Source organism: Mastacembelus armatus, chromosome 9 (assembly GCF_900324485.2).
Source record: "Mastacembelus armatus chromosome 9, fMasArm1.2, whole genome shotgun sequence".
Lineage (NCBI taxonomy): Eukaryota > Metazoa > Chordata > Actinopteri > Synbranchiformes > Mastacembelidae > Mastacembelus > Mastacembelus armatus.
The window spans coordinates 22,244,585-22,267,741 of NC_046641.1; the positions used below are offsets into that span (position 1 = coordinate 22,244,585).

Below are 23,157 nucleotides of genomic sequence, written 5' to 3' on the forward strand. Positions count from 1 at the left end.
TGCTGCACTGTGTGATTAGGCATAATGGCTTGCAGATGTGTGTAATTGTCTTTTTTGCGGGTTTAAGCATGTTCTTATGTATTAACCCAGTGGGAGTGAGAAACCTGTCAGCACACCAAAACTCTGTGTGTCCACATGTGTGTGTTCTTACGTCTGTCCGTGAGAGAAACAGTTGGAGGTTTTGAACATCATATGAAAGAGATCATTGCATCTGTCAGGGTCTAGTGTAGGGTTAGTGTTTGGGTTAATGGTGATTAGACTGATGAGTTGGGACTGATGAAAACCTTGGAAATGTATTACGGTAATTGAAATACAGTATATATATATATGTGTGTATATATACACAAACAAAAGCGTATACATTTTATTAGAAAAATTGCACAAGTCAGCAAAACACTGACTTTTAATATTTGTTTTCCTGAATCTGAAGTACACAGTCATATATGTTTTTCCCCAGGTGTGTTTTCACCTGCAGAACATTTTCTGTTCTGCAGGGAGAGAGAGCTGTGGAGTTAGCAAAGGTTTAACTATGGATGCTCAGATTCAGTGTGTTAAAGCCTGTTGTCATCGTGCTCATCTGCTTTTCTTTTTAAAGCGTCCTTTTTAAAAGTCTACTTCATAAGTAAAGCCGTGCAGAATTGTGTGTTTGCACGTCTCTAGTTTAGTCAGGTCTCTGAGGTTTGGAGGTTAATATTTGTTCTCTTTGTAAAAATAAAATAAATAACGTAACTTTTTAGTAATTAATGTCCACAGATAAAATGCACACACACTCACACTGTATGTTCTGTCCTGCGTGTTTCTTGTTGGACTGCCGGGTCTATCTATGTAAAAGAGATATCGATAAGATCCTGAGGAAAATATGTTTTGATAATAAATGCTCTGAGTCTCAATCAATTCCCTCTGTTGTGTCAGACATAATAGATGCAGCAGTGGGAAGTGTTTCATGTTGTGTGTGTGAGAGAGAGCTGTTATCTGCTTACAGGGTGACTGGCATGGGGTGAGAGTTTGAGAGTTTTACTGGTGTGGAACAAGCAGAGTTTGTGGGTTGGACGTAATGAAATGGTTCATAGGTGTCTAATGGGATATCCTGTCTGAACTGATCCAGATGACTGATTATCAATGAGGCTAACGTGAAAAATCTGGAGATTAGTTTAAAGCTTATTGAGTCTTGGTTTTATTTTCCTGCCCAGTGTCCTGCTGCATTTTAAAATAAATCTATGCATGTTACCTTTTTAGATTTTAAGATAGCAACCTTGTGGCTGACATATGCATATACAGTATGTGTTCATGCAAATACGCAGCTGCTGTGTGTGTTTTCCTGTTGGTATTGAGTCCTGAAGGTTACAGAGCACTTTTTTTTTTTCCTCCCATCCCTTCATGGTTGTTATGGAAACAGAAAAAGGAAGCAGAACGTAAAACTGTGTTTTGGATGGGGCTTTTAATCAACCATAGACTCCTAGTAGTGATTAAACTGTGTTTTACTAAAGTCTCTCACAAGCTTCCCTCTCATCAGAAAATGCAGTGAGATTTTTTTTTTTTACCTCTTTTGTTGGGGGGTGGAGGTGCAGAAATGGATCCAAATATCCACAGAGACCTCACAAGCGGTGGTGTGTGATTTGGTGCCAACAGGTCTCTGTGTAATACCATCACCTTACGTAGGTGTTGTAACATGCTGAACATGGAAAAATGCTGTATCCTAAACCGTCGTATCTGTTCTGCTGAGTTTTCATGGTGCTGCTTTGTCAGAGTGTTCGTGTCGTCATGTAGGTGGCACACAGGGCAAGTTAGGCCTTGTAGTGTTCTGTAGTGTTCTGTGGAGGATTAAAGCTGAGTTAAAGTTAAAGTAAGGAGGTAATGCTGCAGAAATATAGATACGTTATTCAAAAAGATTAGACAAATTTTAGGATTCATTCACATTAACGGACTGTGTAATTGACAGAGGTAATGTGTTAATGTACTGACATTGAGCTTTTTGCTCTAGATTTCAGACTTTTGCATCATTTATTGGTGTCTCCAACAGGATGAAGGGACAAGAGCAGCTTATATCAGCTAAAATAAATAACAACCCAAATCCAGTCAACATCATGGATTGCTGAGAGCTCTGTCCAAGTGTTGATTTTTTAAATTTTTTTAATTTATCGAATAAACTTAATCCATTTCCTTCATTTATTATATTAGTGATGTAACAAAAACACTTGAAATGTGCCTAAACATGTTTACTGGGGAGGTGTGAGGTGAAAATAATTAGTCTATTTTAAGAATCAATTTGTTTGGCGGAAAGGACGGACTCAATGAGACCAGCAGGCCTACCAGCTGGTGAAGTCTTTCTGTGGTCCTCTCTTCAGTGGACAGACAGAGTGTGAGAGAAGCCCCCTTCATTTTCATCTAATTCTGACTTCCTTCCTGTCACACATTATAGATCCCTGAGTCTTAGGCACACACACACACGATAAACTGGCTAATGAAATGCAGCAGCATGCATGGCATACCCCTCTACTATATGGCGTGTGGTGTAACCATAGTAACCCATGCTGGAAGCTCGGGTTTTTGGTTCATTGATAAGTGCTATGTTGAAAGTCAATCAGGACAGGGAAAGACAGACATAGAGGCAAGAAACACTAACTGGCAAAGGGATGTGATCCAGCTGGAGTCGAGTTTTAGTTAGATGAATCACTGCCCTGTCTGTCAGTCTGCGTCTGTGCCTCAGAGGAGCTCTCAAAGGCTTGTGAAGAATTCAACTTGTTGTCATAGTATATTTTGTAATCAATATATATCTATTGAACTGAAATTGACAGACAGATGGCAGCATCAGGTAGCATCAAGGTAGCCTCATTCCACTGTTCCTCTGTCACTGGCTGTAGATTTAGCTTTTTGGCATTGCAGTTATTATATTGCAAAATACTACATTTATTTAATGTGGTGCTATATAAACCATGTATTGCTGCTTTCCCTCTCTGCTTCATTCACAAAATGTTAGCAGAAAGTAAGGAGGGGAACAAGCTTCCAACAAAATGTCATCAGAGCAGCACTGTACTGTGACACATAGTGTGTAAAGAATGAAGCATTTAACATAACATTAGAGTTAATCATTCGATGCATTGAAGTGGTTCAGAACTGATATAAGAGATGGTGAAGGAACATATGACGTTCACAGAGATATTAGAAGGGAAGCAGTGTTTGTAACCCAGAATAATGAAGAAAGTGGGAAAAGCCACAAGTCCTCTTAAATGACGCACCACAAAAGAAGAAGTCTCACTGAAATAGTGGGGTTTGCATGAGGCCCAGTCTTTTTCTTGCACTTGCACTGAGCCACTACTGAGATTCTTGTGTGTACTTTTGCCCTGGGGCTGGTTGTAATTACTTAGGCTAGTCTTTTTTAGATCCAATTAAGGGAAAATTCAATTTTTGTTTAATGTTCCAGTGTCCACTTACTTTTTTTCATAGGGTATCTCCTTCTGTGTCAAAAAAAAAGAAAAGCTTTGGCAAAGGTTTTACTTCCAAAGTATATATTAATACTGACGACCAAAACTACTAGATATACCAAGTTTGTCAACTTTTAACATGCATTCTGTGAACTATCAAGATGGTGACGTGAAAGAGAAATGATCTTTAATTTAATTTCTGAGACCCTTTAGTCATTTCACTTTCACCAAGGGCTCAGGAGCTTTATGCTGTACCAAATTAACGAGACCTCTTGTTGCAAAGTCACCCTCTGCAGACATATTTAAAGTGTGCATCACGCCCACGCAGTCGCTCTCTTTCTATGGAAAGGAATATAACAGCACTGTTACTGCAGAGTGATAGTCAGTGGCTCTATGTTGATTTTAATTCATGAATCATGATTATGTACATAAAAAAATTATTGTTGGTTCTGACACTTTACCCATCATATACTTGTACCACATGCACAGCACAAAAAAAGGAAAAACACCTCATGATTGCCTAATCTGTAAGAGTGATATTGTTTTGCTGATTACTGTGAGTAATCCTCTGTATCCTCTGTGTCCTCCTGACCTTGTCATCTCTTGTTTCTTTGTCTGGTTGTTTATCAGGATGGGGGCTTCAGACAACATCTACAAAGGACGCAGCACGTTCATGGAAGAGCTGACAGAGGCCTCTGACATCATTTCCCATGCAACTGAACACTCATTGGTAATACTTGACGAACTGGGTCGGGGCACAAGCACCCATGATGGGATTGCCATCGCCTATGCCACTCTGGAGTACTTCATCCGCCATGTAAGTGTGAGTTTGCATCTGTGGTCAGTCTGTGCTGAAGTCATGGCGATAAGAAATATACAAATGTTAAATGACATTTGGTGCAGGTACCTGAAATATTTAATAACTGGAAACATATGCGATTTCCAAGCACACATCCATCTTATTGTTAAATCCACAAACCTGTCGAATCCTTAACCCAGCTGAGTTAACCATGAGCTCTAATGGCCTTGAATAAAGATGTGTATTTGGGTGTGTGTGTGTGTACATGAAAGTGTTTGATTGTACATGCTTGTGTGTGTAGCAGAATGCTATGATTGTTTGTTTTGCAAATAGAGATGTGCCACCACTGACCTCGGCAGCACAGCAGCTCTTGAAAACTCTTGAGAAACTAGATCTGTAATGTTAATATGCCGTTAAACAGCAGGATACAATGGAATAGAGAAGAAAAAGAGAGGAAGAGTGACCCCTAGGTGCCCAATTGGTGAATGTATATATGATATACTACTGTAGATGTCATTTTATCCTCAGGAAACACCCACATAATCAGGTCTGATGGCAGGCTGTGTCCACAAGGGCTCATATGTGTCGCTTCCATGGCTTAATGACATGATTCTTGTCGTCCGTCGTTATGTATGGAAAGCAGAAAGGTCCAGTTTTAGCTAGAGGTGGTAATGGTTCACTGAAGGCGGAGACAGACTGATGGTACAGTTTTTGGGGCTTTTCAGCTTGTAGTACTTGGAATCAGTATTCCTGAGGGGGTGTGTGTGTGTGTGTGTGTGTGTGTGTGTGTGTGTGTGTGTGTGTGTGTGTGTGTGTGTGTGTGTGTGTGTGTGTGTGTGTGTGTGTGTGTGTGTGTGTGTGTGTGTGTGTGTTCTGCAGGGATTATGTGAACTGGCACAGGCAGGAGCCCTTGGGTGTTACACAATGTTATGTATCTCCATTTTGACAGATAAATGGTACCCTGCAAGAGAGGAGAAGGGTGTGTTATCAATACTGACATTATCAAGGACCATGTAAAGCACTTGTATATATCAATGAACAGACAAATAATACAGCAAGCAGAGAAAACCCATTATTACAGTCTCACACAGTCTGTGTACTTGATGTAGTGATGGATTAAAACACTTAGATTTTCCCTTGTAACATAAACTAATGAAAAATGCAAATATATAAAATAGGGTTAGCTGTAGGTTTGGTTTTTGGGCCTGCAACCTCCACTCTCATCAACCCAATTTCTAGCAGTGACAGGCACCTATTTTTAATGAAAAAGCTTTGATCCATGGAGCATACACCCAGAAGGACACAGACAGAAGTTAGCAACCAAAGTGTGAGCGTCATGAAGCGTTTAGAGCAGCAGTGCCAGAGCCTGTGCTCTTCATTAGTTTGGGAGGACCAGAGCGGAGCTGCGAGCTCCAGAGCTAAAATGTCAGTAAATATTGGACTTACATTTGTCAGGTGGCAGAAACAGGACTCTAAATCAATCCCTATGTTGCTCTGTATTTTCTAGAAGTTAAAATAGGCCATTAGACTGTTAGCAGCTGCTAACATGTGAGCTGCAGCAGCTTCAAGGTCTGATGGCAGCTTGTTGTGATGCCCTCAATTCACCTAAAAAAAATCAATGCAGCTTTAATACCCAAATTAGGAAAAAGAAGGGCTCTGGTGTTAAGCTGATACAGCTGATAATAACAGTCAAGATCTTTGGATTGACACACACACACACTCACACACACACACACACACACACACACACACACACACACACACTAAAATACCATCAGTTAGTACAAGAGGTGCAGAGGTCTTGTGTTTGAAGCAGCTGGGTGGGATGTGTATGGTATTAGTGCCTTCCAGGCCGTAGCCTCCCTGGGGAATAAAGTTTCATCTGCTCAGATGGTGTGTGTTGACCTTAGGGAGCGCATATTTAATCTTGCACTTGAGGAACATTGTTTTTGTGATTACTGTGGGTCAGCACATCACTAAATGTGTAGCTGACAGTCAGCAGACCACACAAACAGGCAATTCTGAATCTGCTCGTCCTCATGAAAGACTCTTTGGACAGAGACATGTAACAGTGATGATTTTCTGCTTCACGATTAATGCATGCTTGCTGTAGTGTTGCATCCTGGGTAATCAAAGCTGTATCCAGTCTAAGAAATCTGTTATTTTGGTATTTGTTTATTTTCTGTTTTCAAAGTCTTAAAAGCTCCAACTTGCCCCAAGTTTCCCCAATTCATTTATCGACAAATAACCTTTTATGTTTGAAAACCTTTTTCCAGTTTCCATGTTTGGCCAGTTCCACATTAGTCTTTGGACAGAATCCTGAGGTTATGTAAGTCTGCTGGAAAACGCAGAATAAAAATGTGTAAGTAGCAGCTAATGCAGCAGGGAGCTGCTGTCGGCAGGAGGAGGAAGTTCTCTAACTACCTGTTGTGTAACAGCATTGATTTGTTAGAAAAGCCTTGCTATTAACAGAAAGACACACAAAAGAAGTTATGCTTTGCAGCGACCGGAACATGCAGACCTGTAGTCTTTCATGCTCTCTGCTTTCCCTCCTACACTTCGTCTTCCTCCTCTGCCCCGTCCCCCTCCTCCTCATCAGACTCAGCTCTTCACGTCAAAAGTCAGGCTAGACTACCCCTGCTTTGACTCGGTTGTTATAGTAACACACCTTTCACTGTCCCCCAACACTCACCTGAGAGGTAGTTAAATGTAGATGGGTTTCATAACAACACTCAATAAAAGAGACAGCCTTGATGCAGAAAGGAAAAAGGAGAATAAAAGCTTGTCGCTAAAACTAGGAGCTGCTTCTGCTAGAAGTTGCAGTGTTTTAAGATGAAATCACAGCCATCGTGAGGTCGGTTGAGTGCGTGTTTATTTAATTTGGTGCCTTTGTAGCTGGGTGAACTGCCTCATACTGCCCTTTTCTTTAGCCATTAGTCACTCTGAGACTCAGCTGGACTCACGTTTATTCACACTAACAGCCAGCCCTGCCATTAGCTTCACACTAAGCTCTGCGCTGCACATTCTTCTCCACTTGTATTGTGACTCAGACTTGCATATTACTGCAAAAATATTGTAATACTCTACTGTAATAGTAGAGACAATCAGGCTTAGACTTAGAGAAGTAGGACTCACTAAGCTCACTTTTGGGTGCACGCTAATAGGTACATTTCCAGTACAATGTATTGTTCTGTGTGGGCGTAAATGGTCTGATGTGCACACGCTTATGCACAAAGCTCCTACGAAGACCCACATGTGCTCCACTGCACTCTGCACTGTACTCATGCACGTGGCCTGTTTTTCTCTCGGCTTACAGTGGACTCTTGACTATTTCTAGGTGCCGACCACAAGTAGGAAATCTATTATCGTTGGTAATCTGTGTGTTCATTATTTGAGAATTATTTTTAAGCTGATCATGGATTTACAATCATGTCAAATCGTAAAAGCAACGAATCCTCCACATTTTTAGAATCAGAAAATAGAAATATTCTGGATTTGTTCTCGAAAAGTAATTTGAGTTTTTACACGATCAAATTTGATGAACGACTACTTCACTAATACTTACAGCCCTAAATTTGTTATTATTATTATTTTATATAATATTTTAACTGCAAATTTCAGTTCCAGGTTCTGTTATGAAAAGGAAAATAAGTTCTCTTAATACTGGCATGGACAGGGGCACAGCTTGTTTGAATTTACTTGAACATTCACACATAAACTGAGTGTCTTGTGGCAGGTGTTACTGAAAAAGTGCAAGCTATCTAAATCAGATAGTTTCTATGTAGGACTTTTAGTGCCAAACTAAATTTTAGGCTTGTAAAATATATAAAGCCGTTTCTCACTAAAACACAAAATATTCTATATATTATATACAAATATACAAACATCACTGATCAAGACCTCTGTAAAGGTTGATCATATACCTGCCATTGTAATACAGGAATTTTGCAACTCGACCACTATCAGGGTGCGTTGTGCTAACAGCTAATGCATTAGCATTGCATAGAGTCACTAACTTTAAGCAGAGATGAAAAACAATCTGTCTATGTTTTCTTTGAACCTTCACACACATCTGGACTGACTGCTCCAAGCATTCCTTTCTGTGTTTATAAACATACAGCACATTTCAGTTTACATTCTGGGTGGATATTTGTAGATCTTCCCATCCCAGGCTACAATTTCTCATAATCCTAGAGCTGAGAAATGATCCCTGCATCCCCATTTTTATCTTCAGTGGGCATATTTTTGTCTATATCACAGTCATCGTGGAGGACTGGGAAATTTAAGGTCATACACCCGAGTAAACTGGATCATACTGTATCTGTGGCAGGACTACTTTTCAGCAGATTTCTCCTAAAATTCAATAGTGTTTCTTCTAGGGTCTCAATTAGCTTTTATGTTCCTGATCAATAAACATACAACTACACAATCAGTATTTTTTTAAATTAAGAATAGACCAAATAATGAGGTGTCATTTGTGGTGGGAAACCTGGTGAGAGTTATTAAATCGCATTCACCACCAGTCTGTAGAGTGGTTTAGTGCTGTTTACACTGAAAAAGCTCTGATAAACCGACGGCAAATCCAGACAGCAGATCCACACAGGTAGAGACAGGCTGGTAAACATAGTGGAGCATTTAGCCACTAGAAAGCCAGACATTTTTCTCAGGCGCTGGAGAAAAGTTTAGACTGCAGTAGGTAAAAAAAAAAAAAATGCTTAGTGGCAGTTTCCAAAAACTTAAAGAATATGTTAAAACTGCTTATGCAGTTAGTCCTGCTGTATAAATGTTGATGCACAGGACCAGGAACTTGTTGATTGCTTGTATTTTTACTTGATGATTTCCTAAAGAATTTTGTGATCATCAGAATAGCCTGTGACTAATCAATTAATTTACTAAATGTTTTAGCACTAATTTCATCAGATCATCTAATTCTGTGCAACAAAGCAGTCAATGCAACCTGGGGTGGTCTGGTAATGAGCTGCATTAGCACCTAGTTAGTCAATTATCCGGACTGCATGGTCCCTCCATCACGCTTCATTTACTTCTACCTTTCAGTGCAGGTGAACAGGAATGATTGAAGTAGCCTGTGTGTGTGTGTGTGTGTGTGTGTGTGTGTGTGTGTGTGTGTGTGTGTGTGTGTGAGGGTGTGTGTGTGTGTGTGTGTGTGTGTGTGTGTGTGTGTGTGTGTGTGTGTGTGTGTGTGTGTGTGTGTGCGTGTGTGTGTGTGTGTGTGTCTATGAGCCTATGTTGTACAGTATGTGTGTTTAAGCAGGTGCAGGTCTGTGTCTTAGTTGAAAACGTAGAAATGACCATGTATGTCTTTTTCAGATTTTCAGGGGAGGTATTATTGGTGACATGTGACCTTTCTTAGACCGAGCAGTTAGCGGGCCGATGCTGAAGCCAAGCCGAGTCCTGCAGACTTCTGTCTGCTGCAGTGACGTAAGACTCAGGCCTGCTCCTTCATGGGAACTCATAGGCAATTTGTTGTTATTACCACTATCTGTGGCCTAATGATTAATAATACTAGTGTTTTTATTCCAGCATTAGTAGCTGTGTTTCACCAGTGTTTCACATTGTCAGGGCTGTTGCACAGTATCAGGCAGAACATATTTTCACAGATTTTTGGTTTTTCTACTCCATTTATAGGGTTGGCTTGTTAAAGTAAGCAGGAAAGGGCATGCATTTGTTTTAGTGGGGAGCTCTTAGCAGCTATTCTGAGAGTGCATTGCTGAGAGGTTAATGTTTGTGCATGCATTTGTCAGTGAGGCTGAGTGAGTGAGCACGCCACCCACTTTTTGTGATTTTCATGTCTTAACCTTAATGCCAGAGTTCAATCATGTAGCCTTTGGGTGGCTCCCAGGCTTGACAGAGATTAAAGAATAGGAGGATGAGGTGAAGTGCCTTCACTTGGCTGAATCTCTTTGCGGAGCCTGAAGAGCAGAACGTGGTGTTTATAGCTAGAGACAGAAAAAGGGGAGTGATTAAATGCAGACGTGCTGGAAAATACAAACAGAGTAAACAGAATGACGGAGGAACAAGTGACATAATGCTGTATATGTGGTATGTGTATATAGTAACGATAATAATCACAAAGCATGTTTTCAAGTATTGGCTCATACATAAGCGGTAGTTAAGTAACAGCGGACATACGTACAAATACACAATCTGCTGTTTGTGTTTCAGCTACAACTTTTGGTTAGTTGTGGAAACTCGGACAGTCTTACATAATGCAGCATTTGTTTATGGTACCTACCACTTGTCTTACCTCAGCCCTCTTTGTCTTTCTGTTCTTTTTTCCCTCCTACTCTTCTCTTTTGTGTGAATAGAAATAGTCAAGGAAAAAAACAGTAACTCGATTTCATATTAACTGTGGTCAACGCACAAAGGAATAACATTTACTAGAAGAGAACGAAGATCCCAATGTTTACTAGACATTAATTATGTAGTCACGTTAAGGGTAATGATACGTAATATTTACGTTACATTTGGTACATGTCAGCATATTAGCATTGTGACTGCAATCAGTCAACATGCTGATGGTAGCATTTAGCTCCCAGAAAATGTGTAAATAAGGCTTCACAGAGCCTTTCCAGACACACAAGGCAATAAAATGTGGTTTGTATTTGTATATTTGTAAACAGATAATGACAATTATAACAGCGATATCCTAAGTTTTACTGTCTTAGCAGTTTACTGTCTGCATTCTGTGGTCAGATCTAATTTTTCACAAGCAAAGCTGGTGAGTAGGTGGGAATGTGGTTGTTCTGCTGTCAGTAAAACCAAATACGCATGTGGGGGTCACCAAAAGTGACATTAACTGTACAGCCTGTACTTGTTTCTTACTTTTACCTACCAGCATGATGTCTTTTTACAACTGTCAGAAACAACAGAAGTGACAAACTTCACCGACAGGCTCTTACAGAGCAGCTCAGCTGGATGTTATTTTTACTAATCTGAATCCCATGTACAGATTCCATTCAACCCTCAACATTTAGATGCCAACTGTAAGAGGCTGAAGAGGTGCCAGATACCTGTCTTCCATGATACCATGTGTGTCAGATCTTTTTGACCCTTTTCTTCTTTACAGGTGAAAGCCCTCACCTTGTTTGTGACCCACTATCCACCTCTGTGTGAGTTGGAACGGTTGTTTCCTGGGCAAGTGTCTAACTACCACATGGCTTTTCTACTTAATGAACCTGCCATTGCTACTGACATGGACGGTATGTATGAGGGGTTTTGTATGCATATGCATATTATGGGGTTTGACTGTAGTTTTGCATGTTAATTAGAGTCATCTTGTTTTGGTAATTTCTAAATCATTATCACTGGCACTTTGATGAGATTTGAAACTGTATGCCATTAGATGGAGAGGTTCAGCCAGAGTTCATCACCTTCCTCTACCAGTTAACTGAAGGAGCTGCAGGGCGGAGCTACGGCCTGAATGTTGCCCGGTTGGCTGACATCCCAGACACTATACTACACACTGCTGCACGCAAATCCAGAGAGCTGGAGAGCATGGTTAACACCAGGAGGTACAGCAAACACACACATTCACCCTGACCATTTCTTGTTATACGAGCCAGTCTGGTTAGAATTTTCTGATGGACGGCCCATCAGTTTATTTTTCCAGAGCCTCCTGTGCTGCGTTTATTTCCTGCAGGGCTCCAGTTGGTCTGAATGCCACTAAACACAGAAACACTATCAAGTGTAGGCTCCAGTGTTTTAGGAGCTTGACCAGTATCATGCATTAAAAGTCAAGATATTTTGACTTCTGCTGCTTTGACTTTTATTTATTTTTTTCACCAAATCATCCTGTTGCTGTGTTTGTGGAGATTCTTCAGTATTATTAAGCACAATTGGAGCAGCTCAAAGCAAAAGCAAAGCAAATTGAATGTTTATTAAGGCTTTAATACTCAACTGAATGGGATTTCATACCAGTGTTAGCATGTTTGAACCAGAAAATGCACTGGGATTCTTGAAAGAACAGCTCAGACTTTGTCACCTGATGATATTAGGGAGTTTCCCAGAGACTCAGAGAGAAATACCTGTGAGCAGGTTGATGACGTTTGAAGTTCTTTGAGTGCTGCAAGAATTCACAGAAATATGATATGGGTTGCCAATGTCTTTCTACTTTTATTTAGTTGTGTTTGTGAGGCAATTTTCCATTTGCAGAAGAAAGATAGTTTTTTTTTTTTAATATAAAATATAAGTTCAGATCTTAAAGTGATATTCATAACTTGGTTATTAAGTACAAGATCACTTTAATGGCTGTAAGTGTTCTACAATTGATGAGCTGAAACCAAATTAAGATGCTTTATGTGTGTTTTTCCCATGGTTGCCCAAATCTTATTGTCCCTCAGCTAATTTTTTATTCAAAAATTAAGGAGGATGTGTTCAAGCACATAGTAATAAGGAGCTGAATAGGTAATACTCGTTTTTAATGCTGGTGTAGAAAGATTTTTCTATTAGGTGAGAGAGGTGCTCTGCTTGGAAATACGGCTAATTGTTAATGTTTAGCTGTCAAAGTTTGAGTGTATTGCACTTTCTCCAAATACAGCCATCTCTTTAAATCTGGATATGGTGTCTCAGTCTGTAACAGTCAGCCTGCTGCAGGTTGAGTGCTACTCAGACTCTTCCTAATGATCTTCACTCTATGAATTATCTGTCAGCACACAACCAACACACACCAAGCTCTGTCAGTGTAATCCTTCCTATGTGAAGCCATGCTGAGTATACAGTAACTGTACACAAAGGATGTATATATGTTTTTATGAAGTATTGTGCTTGAGCTTCATTTCAGTGTCATTGTTTCTGTTATTCTAGGAAGAATAAGAAGCTTTTCTCCGAGCTTTGGAACATCTCGGACAGATCATCCCTCATGGAGTGGCTGCGGTCGAACACTTGACATTGCTGCACCGGCTCTCAGAACCATCAGAACAAACAAACAAAAAGCCTTCTCAAAGAGGAATATACGTGCTCACTGAAGTCCAAACTAGAATTTACTGAGTGCCGCTGAAGTGGATGTTGCTGCTGGAAATGGTGAAAAGGACTTTAACAATCCCTGGTTCAGGTTATCACCATCACCTGTACTGTAACCGAACTATGATAACATCAGTTAATAAGAACTCAGTTCTTTCCACTTCCACATTCATTTTTTTTTTTTTTTTGCTTTTAAACTTGTAGTTTTCAGCCCCAAGTCAGACAGACAGGAGCAACATCAAGTAAGGTAGTTCATGAAATTTCAAACAACCCGGCCCCATGTGTCAGATCAATGGGCTTCCCCTTTAAATAAGAACTTCAGTGTTACTTCTTGTCTTGGTTTTAACATTTGGAGGCATTAATTGTTGACTTCCACCAGGTTTATTAAGGTGGAATAATTCTATTTATTTACCATGTTCTCCATCCTTAATGTAGTCCATTAATAAGTATGTGCTTTTTGATCTAGCGCTATTAAAAATGCCGATGCAAATTACAATGCCTATGAGAAAAACCGCACTACATCTCTAGGTCTCCCACTCCCTCACTCACACACACACACAACCAACTCACGCTCCGCCTTTTAATTCCGCCAACTCCAAGATCAGCGCGCATCACCGGAGAGAGAGAGAAACAGAAAGATAGAGAGACCTTAGTGGGGGCGTGTGTGTGTGTGTGTGTGTGCGCAGAAGAGATAGCGAGAGAGAGTTAACCACTGTCAAATCCGATCACAGTTTATCGTGTCTGTGATTCTGTCACTGTCCACTGAGGGTTCTTCCCTCTGTGAGCGCCACGCCTCTCGCTTCTCCCGTGTGATAGCGGTGGTTTAATGACGGTGTTTAAGGAGAAGCATGGCTTTATTCTAGTGTTTGTCGGACTGTTAACATCTCGCTATGAGTTCCTCTGCAGAAGCGCTTCCATCAGCGGGGCAACTTTTCCGTGCGCCACTGCGCCGCTGAGCCGCGCGTCTCACGATAGGAAAGTTTACTTGCAAGCCCCGGCGAACATGGGTTTGCGGTGAGAGCTCCGGTTGTCTCGTGTCTTTCAAACCGCGCGACAAAATGCAGAAGAGCGTCCGCTACAACGAAGGGCACGCGCTGTTCCTGTCGGCTGTCGCGCGTAAAGAAGGGGCCAAACGCGGCTACCTGAGCAAGAAGACGGCGGAAAACAGCCGATGGCACGAGAAGTTCTTCGCACTCTACCAAAATGTACTGTTCTACTTCGAGAACGAGCAGAGCGCGCGACCTGCCGGGATTTACCTGTTGGAAGGATGCACCTGCGAGCGCGCGCCGGCGCCCAAGATGTCCACCACGGGGAGGGAAGCGCTCGAGAAACAGGTGAGAGATTTAAAGCGACCATGTGGTGTCAGTATACAAGAACCTCCTGTCAGTAGAAAAGTTCCCACATTTAAGCTCATCTGCCTCCGCAGCGTCAACAGATCTGCCGCTGCAGTGAAAGAAAAACTGATTGTGCGTTTATTTGGTAAATGATTCTGCTCCTGACAGACACGCACAGCAAAAGAGCTCAGATACTGGAAGAGAATCGGTGTTTTCACATAGTCTACGGTTTGCACATACAGCATCAGACTGAAGTGGCTGCAGCAGCTCTGCTCCCTATAGTTTCAGAAAGACCTTCAGTGTCAAGTGCTCCCATCCTCCCACAGCAGGTGACCATCCCCTCAGGGACTCTGAGGTGCAAAGTGGGAGCAGGCTGCAGGGAGAGAAAGATTAGTTACACTTTTCCTATTATATAAAGACACAGGTTTAGTCCTCAGCCTTCAGCAGTCACACAGTTTATTCTTCTCTTTTACTATCTGAAACAGCTTTTTCTCTTTCAGGTGATATTCTTTTTCTTTAAACCATTAAATGTGGCTGTCGTGGGTAATTGAAATCCAGTAATAAATGTGAGTAGTTACTGTGGAACGATGTGTAAATGAAGCAATAATTAGTTTCCCAATAAATGTGACTCATTGACTCCCAGCTGGATGATGAGTTGAGAGATAAAATAATAAATCCATAGGTAATCATCGGTTCATAAGTAGGTTATCTATCAAAAGACTCTTAATTAGTCGTTCCCCATTAATATGAAATGACCTAGTGGCTAAAACACTTTGTGTTACTATGTTTAAGGTCAGAGTCAATGTAACAATCATCATTCCTTTGTATTTTTTCAGTTTTTACAAGTCCCAAGTTTTTACAAGTTTTGACATTTATTATGTTGGTAGGTGTAAAGACGTTTTGTAAATATGTAAAAACACTTTGGAAGCAGTTTGTGTTCAGACCATTACCTTTCAGCACAGATCCTTCAGCTTACTGACTGCTAGGCCACATACTTGCATTGACATTTATTTTTTTTTAGGCATCACTACTGCTGGGCTACGTATTAGGACTGTATCTGGTCTTAGTGCTTTGATTGAAATGTCTTTCTGATGGTACCGCTCCCTGATGTTTGTTAGTAAAGATCTAATTGTAAAATCCCAAGTGAAAATCACCAGCTTCTTGTCCTAATCATTACAGTAAGTAGAGGAAATTAACTGCACCGTCGCGGTCACAAAAGGGTAAGTAACGGTCTAATGAGCATGAAGTCCTCTGTACTAAGTATGTTTGGAGTTCATGAAAAGATAAAGATTCATTCACATGGTATCTCACAGACCGTTCTGTAGGAACTCATCACTTGAAGTTATGCAGTAAATTAATTATCAAAGTCCTTCCTGATTCATTCCCCTGATGTTGCCTTGCATAAAGTTTGATTAACTTTAATTAACCCGTTTACTTTGAGCAAAACAGTCTGCTATGAAGTTACACACTTTCATTATCACAGCATCACATCAAATGCAAATACTCTAGATGTCTTATGTCTTGTCTGGTTAGTGTGGCAATGTAGGTCTGTAACAATGGACACACTCGCTTATTTCTGCAGGGCTGAAAATAATTAGGAGTTCATGACTTTAAATCTGTGATAGCACCAAAATATTTTGGGTAAATTTGATGGTGAGTGCTGAAAGTCGCCTCAGCATTGTTGCACCAACAAGGGGTCTTGTTGCTAGGAAACATTTGAATTACCCTTTGGACATGCATTTCATTGAGAAAAAAAAAAAATGCACACATGCACTGGTCTCAAGTCCCACCAATCCAAGGGTTATAGCAATCACAGGAAAATGTAAGTGGGGGAATACACCTAAGAGCACTGACTGTTTACAGTTTGGGAAAGTATTAAGGCTCCAGTGAGTGGATGCTGAATTAATGAGAGGTAAGGACAGGTCAAAAACAGCCACCAATCACCGTCACTCAGAATATGTTCATTTTCACCCACATACTATACAAAATAGATGTCTGTCTCTTTAAACTGACTGTTTGTGTAAAGACAATTTGTTACAGATATATGCAAATGGAGAAAAGCCTTTATGAAAGCCATGAGGTGATACTGTGGTACATAAAGCTGGAAGAGTATGTTTCTGTTCCTGTAATGGAGTTGTTACTAATTGTGATGAAAGGTGGAGAAATCTGTCTTTTACAGGGTAAAATTACACGCGGTTCCAAACACTAATATTGGCACTGGTGTAAGCAGGAAACATGTCTTGTCTGATGTAATAGAACGTGGCAATTATGACCTTATTTTATCCTTTTTTCACACACACAGACTGACTGTCTCTCAATCCCCATCTGCCTCACTCTCACACTACAGCTGTGACGTTTAATTAGTGTTATTTTCAATCTGCCCTCAGCTGAAACCTCGTGTGCTGCCATGTAACTGTTTAAGTACGTAGCCATACACCTGCGAGGAATAAACAAAATAATGGCAGCACTTCGTCTGGCTTATGAGGAATGTGTGTGTGTGTGTGTGCTTGTGTGTTTAAGATTGTCATGTCTCAAGGAGAATTTCAGGGTTCTGTCTGATCCAGGGTTTTATTGCTTGTGCAAGGGTTTGGTAGGACAAAAGTGAGGGAAGGCCTTCGGTCTTTCGATTAGTCGCTGTTCACTGTTTCTTCGTGCGGTAGAGTGAATCTGCCAGCAACCTGCAGTATCACACCCCCACAGTGAGCCACAATGCATCCACACAAATAACACACAGCTACTGCCTGATGCTCTCTTTCTCTCTGTGTTGTGTTCTCAGATGGACACAAACGCTTCAAATATTCAGAGGCGCTTTCACACTGGTCTGAATGGTTTCCACAGCGACTGGGGAAGTGCGTTGCTGATGTGAGCGTTTGTGTAAAAGGCCAGTAAATTTAGGTGTACTGTACGACTGTCAAACTACCCTTCCCCTCATCTTCAAGTGCTGGATGGCTTAGAGAAGCACAGTTCCTCAGTGGGAATCAGAGGAAATGAGACTTTACATACAGTGTAGTCTGTTTCCAGATCACCACCCAAATGCCAGACTTTGCTGTTCCTTACTTGAATAGCTGTTTGAAATGTGGCAGAAATAAGAAATCCAGTTAAGTCTCTGTCTCCAGGTTGGAAATCATGTAATTGTGCCAGAATCAGGATCCAAATAATTAAAATTTGAGAGAAATCAATGTGGCTAGGTCAATAATAACGTCTCTATAATTAGAAACCTGTAAGTGGTTTCTTCAAAAGAAAGTTTTTTTTCCACATATATTCGGGGAAAAGTGATGCATTTATTTTATCTGCATATATAAATTAGCTTTTCTAATAAGGAAGAGTCACATTGTTGTCTCTACTTTCCAACGTTGAGTAGAATTAAAAACTGAAAGGGTTTGGTTTGACAGTAACAACAGTGAATATCAAGATGTCTTCATAATCTCTTCATAATGAACTGGTAATGGAATAATATTTCAGTGTCTGTACAATGGCCTGCCCTGAGGCACAAAACATAATATTTCCAAAAATCAATGAACAAAAGAAAACCTCATTTCTTTACTTCTGTTTTCTGAACTAGAAGAGGTTAATCAGAGATGCTTTGAAAGTTATGGAAAAGTTGTCTGTAGAGTAGGATAGAGGAAATGTGAGTATGTTAAATTATTAGGCATAGTCTTTAATAATGTTATGATGCATGTATGTGTGGAAAATTATATGTGCATGTGCTCTGTCAGAGCCTCATGTTCTCACTGTTACTTGCACTAATCATCTATAATACCCCTGGTCCTCTGGAGCTACTGCCCTGCTTGTTTTCCAACTGCCCTACTCACTGCTAGTTACCTGGGTCAGGTGTGTTCAGCCAGTCAGAAAGTGGAAGGGCAGGAATATTTGGAAAACAAGCAGGACAGTGGCCTTCAAGGACTGGAGTTAGAGTTTGTTTGATTTTTAATCTTTGTGGAATAACCCATAGAGAATTATCATGAGGCTGCACTTCTCCTTAGCTCTACTGAGCTTTTAAAGTGTCTTTCAGCTCATTGATTTGCTTTTAGTTTTACAACTCACAACTGGAGTGTTTTCTCACTGCCTTCTTTAGCAATGTTTTGGCCACAGCAGGCAGCTGTTTGTTAGCAGCATTATCCACTCGGCATCAAAAGCTGGAGAGTCTCTGCTGAACATAGTGATGCATTTAGCTGCTAAACTCAATATTAGGTATAAATCCATAACTCCAGATTATTCTTAATTTTACCTGATTGATGTGCAAATAAACGTCATCGGTGACATCAACCAAAACCAGTTAATTTTTTATTCCTTAAAAATCATAAACATTTCATTATAGTCTTGTTTTTGGTGTAAAAAAATATCCTGTCAATGAAAATGTCTTGTGTGACTTTTTATTGACAAAATAAATCCTGACCACAAAAACCTAATAAGGTGATATATTAGTGTTGTCCTGATACCTTGTGGTGCAGCAGGTTTGGGCATCACAATAGTGAACGTTTTGTCTTAATCCATTTGCAAGAAGCCTTCAATAATTCAAATAAAGTGCCCTAAGTGAGTTCAATAAATTGTAGTAGTAGTTAGAGCAAATGACCAGGACGTCCATTAGTCTAACATTATGTCCATAATCAACTCAAATAGATTATTTCTGCAGCAAATTTCCTGATCTTTTTTTCTAGATCTTTCTTTTCCTGGTTTTCTTTTCAGCATATTGATCGGTACAGCTGGAATTGGCAGTGCTAAGGTTCTGTATAAAATTGCCTTAGGATCGGTTGAGTGAGGCTGGGTAGTGCATGGAAATGTAAACTCTCAGCAGGTGTAACATTCATATCATCACATCTCCACCTGATGTACCCGGTGCTTGGCTGTTTGTGCAGACACCAGGGTGATAAGGCTTGGGGCACTGAGCCTCTGTACTCTTCACTGGTGTTACTGTTATTGCTGAAGCTGCTCCCATCTATTATATATGCTTCTCACCAGCTACAGGTTGATGTGGGAAAAGAGAGAAGAGCACACACACGTCCCATGAGGACTCAGTTTATAAAACCAACCAGTAAGCCTGCCAAGTACTTCCATATATGTTTGTTGCTGTCTGTGCAATGTTTATGAGCACTGTTTTTTCTTTTTTTTACAGGATCAGGTTAGACACAGTGGTAATTCTCAGGAAAATAGTAAACTAGATTTACTGTGTGTTTAGACACCTCTGCTCCGGCACTGTGGGAGTCATAGAACAAACTATCCAATCCAACATCTATTGCATTAAAGCAGCAAGATGTTTCTCAACTGTTCCTCCCGGTGACAGAGCAACAAACGTGTAAGAGTGGAGAAAAAGCTTGATCATAGCTGTAGATTGCATGTGTTTATATGTGTTTAAGACTTATGCAGTGGAAATTAACAGTGGAGGAGGGTAGCAATATGTTTAATCTCCAGATAAAAAGACAAGTAATCCCTGATCAGTGTCCTGAGGCAGCCACAACAGTTATTAGCCTATATACTGTTTGTGTGTGTGTGTGTGTCTTTGTGTCAAAGTTTTATAAGTGTGTGTGAGAGAAAACCATACTTTTTACAAACTTCTTTGGAGGAAATGCACAGCATGGAGGGCAATGACAAAACAGCAGGATGTGGGATGTTGATTCAGTGATTGTCACATTAGCTGGTGCATCATTAGATGAATTCTGTGGTTACATAAAGTATTGCCACAGCTGTATCAGTTGTTTTGTTTTAAAGTGCAGTAAAGCTTTTTGGACTTATAGAATATGTTTTATTGGGGATAGAAAAATACAGAGATCTAATTCTTAGCAAGAATGCCAGTGAGTATATTATCAAAGATTCTTCTAAGACTGAAGACGTGTTTATTCTTTTCACTTCACTATTTATCATGGCAAATATTATAGATCATACCTGACTGCATGATAATAATCGTATTATCGAATGCACAAGGTTTTCATGACAATAGCAGTTTGTTTTCGTTCCCTTTCCTTGCAGCATTTTATGAAGATATAGATCTGACACAAAAAAGACATTATTACCGTTGTGGGAGCATGACAGGAGCTGAGGAATGAGAGGAGTATAAAGAAGCGGATAGTGAGTTTGATCCAGAAGACTGGTGGGTGGAAAAAAAAAGAACACACATCCATCTTTACTGATTATCTCTCTAAAGCTTCTGCTCACAAATGATTTTTTGCTTATGGCAACTGACTTAACCCTTATAATGGGCAATTATGCAGTTGAGACCTTTACTTGGAAATGCTGACTAAGCTGCACATGTGATATCAGTGTGTTGTTTTTAAGATATCACAGTTTTTTTTTTAAGAACCACTTGCAGTATTGAAAAAGTATTTAATTACTTTTTTTTAACCTTTGTTTTGATTTTGAAGTAATCTAGTTTCTTCTCATGTATCGTGGCTTTCTCAGTACAGTCTTTAGTATGACCTCTTTGAATCTAAATAACTGTGGAGAAACTGTATCTTATAATCTCTTGCTGATATGAATGAGACATTGTGTTCCCTGATGAGAACAACAGGTGGTTTGAGATTATCTCGATTTTGGTAATCACTCATAATCACTGTGTGTGGGTCTTTTGTTGTATTCTGTCTTTCTGGTTTCTTCTGTTCTTTACAGAAGAGCACACGCATGGTGTATATCCTCCCACAAACACCCACACACACTTACAGGAAATCCATTTTATGGATTATATCACTTTGCTCTATAGTATCACATACACACATAAATCTGGTCTGCTCTCTGTTGTATTTCTCCGTGATGGCAATTATCACCCTGCAGGATCACAGAGCGGTGTCTGGTTCACCACAGCAATACAAAGGTGGAGAAACACTATAGATCATCTTCCAGTGAGGCTCATTCGGTTGAAACTGTTCGTTTTTCCTTTCTATCTCGTGATCAGCACATAATGTATTGATCTAAGTGATCAGATATTAAATCTTATACATGACAAAGTACAAAGCCTCAGCCAACCTGCAATCATTGCTTTTCCCTGCAGCACCAAACTACTTTTCATACAATATGCTGAGGGCTTTGACTTTTTCTTTGATGCTATTGAGTCTTTGCCATGGGGACACTGAAAACTTTCCACTAATTTTTGTGATTCACTCCACTTTACAAAGTACACACGGTTTGCAGTAAAGAAACCAAAAATAGAAAACATATTTTCCCAGTCTGTTAAAATGGGGAACAAATTCTGTTTATATCTTGCAATGGAAAAATGCAGTACTTCCCGGTTGTCGTGCTGCTGCCTATACTACGTACTGTAGTTTCTTTACTGTTATTCAACCAGTCTTTCAGTATCATAGGTATATATATATATCTATATATATATAGATATCATGTTCAGCATGCATGCATCTCTCTAACCATTAAAGTAAATAAGATCAAAGCAGCAGAGGGAAAGTTGCTTTGAAAGGATGAGAGTGAGAGTTAAGGAACGAAGAGAGAAAACAAGGTCCGTCTGCTGTGCTTTAAAATGCAATTTGGCCTCTCATCAGTGCAGGGACCAAAGCAGACGACAGTGTTGCATCACGAGTGGCTATCTCTAATCATTAGTGGATCCCAACAGTGATTCTGTCATCTCTGCTTTTAAATATTTATAACAGATGAGTATTTCTGGGCCCCACAGCCATCGTTTGCCTAATGAATCTATTACACCAAGTCCGGTTTCTTCTTTGACTCTTTAATCTTTAATAACGAGAGAAAGTATTTCATCAAAGCACTACCATGAACCTCAGGGTGTGTGTGTTTGTGGTAGGTTTTAATTTCCTAACATTCAGTCTCAGTTGGACAGTGACATGTAGTCAGTTTCTGGTACTTAGAACTTCTTGCTTCACACATCTGTTCTCACTGCAGGCAGTTTTTTTAAACGACTGACCCAAAATTGCTTCAGAATAATAAAATTTACTGCCACTCATTGTGCCTGTGCCTTGCTAAGTGGTGGTAAAATGCACTGCTTTGTGTTACGTTGTCAGTTTCACAGGCTCATTCTCTATAATCTCAACGTGTCAGAAAAAGAGTTTCAGGTGAGCGGTAAAATCGACGTCTGTGACATAAATAGTGAAAGAGTAGAAAAGAGCCTCCATCTCTTTGTTTCTTTTGCTTTCCCTGTCTGTCTTTATTTGTCTAAATGAAATTTCTTACAGTACAGTGGAGGCCCCGAGGGATGGAGGGTACATTTGAGCCGATTTGAAAGGAGAGTGAGCCGGTAGTCTTGAATGGTTCTCTAGAGCTGGGAAGCTGTGTGTTTACAGTTTGGCTGGAGTCAGACCTCTTACTCTGTTTACTTGCTCTTCAACTGAGGACACAGTAATTCATTGCAATGCATTATGGATGTTTTTTAATGCCATGAGGGCTGCTGTTTGTGCAGAATCTACTGTAAAGGATGATATGCCATTAAACTTTAATGACTGCCTAGGGCCAACCGGGTCTCTGCTGCAGCACAACAGTATACAGGTGTAAAATAGAATATATACCATGTTTATATATATGTTATGTAATACAAAGTGACAGTGAGAACAACAGGAAAATGCTATGAACTGAAATAATACCAGCATGTGCTATATTCAGTGTGAACAGTGTGGATAGGTACATTTATAAAGCTTTTCAATTATCTATTGTGAGCTTGCAATCATCTTTG

General features: G+C 40.1%; 2 protein-coding genes across 5 annotated transcripts in view; both read left to right on the top strand.

Moving 5' to 3' along the window:
- Nucleotides 1–13,363, top strand: part of msh3 (mutS homolog 3 (E. coli)) — a 30,067-nt gene extending 16,704 nt beyond the window's left edge. The window contains exons 21-24 of the mRNA XM_026322142.1: nt 4,053–4,239; nt 11,309–11,441; nt 11,585–11,753; nt 13,045–13,363. Coding sequence (XP_026177927.1) covers nt 4,053–4,239; nt 11,309–11,441; nt 11,585–11,753; nt 13,045–13,126 — 571 coding nt within the window. The 3' untranslated portion in view covers nt 13,127–13,363. The remainder of the gene's footprint in view (nt 1–4,052; nt 4,240–11,308; nt 11,442–11,584; nt 11,754–13,044) is intronic.
- An 874-nt stretch (nt 13,364–14,237) lies between these two features.
- The window catches only part of rasgrf2b (Ras protein-specific guanine nucleotide-releasing factor 2b), a 29,708-nt gene continuing 20,788 nt past the window's right edge, over nt 14,238–23,157 (top strand). For all 4 annotated transcript variants that reach the window (XM_026322138.1, XM_026322139.1, XM_026322140.1 and 1 more), the window contains exon 1: nt 14,238–14,534. In XM_026322138.1, coding sequence (XP_026177923.1) covers nt 14,259–14,534 — 276 coding nt within the window. In that variant the 5' untranslated portion in view covers nt 14,238–14,258. The remainder of the gene's footprint in view (nt 14,535–23,157) is intronic.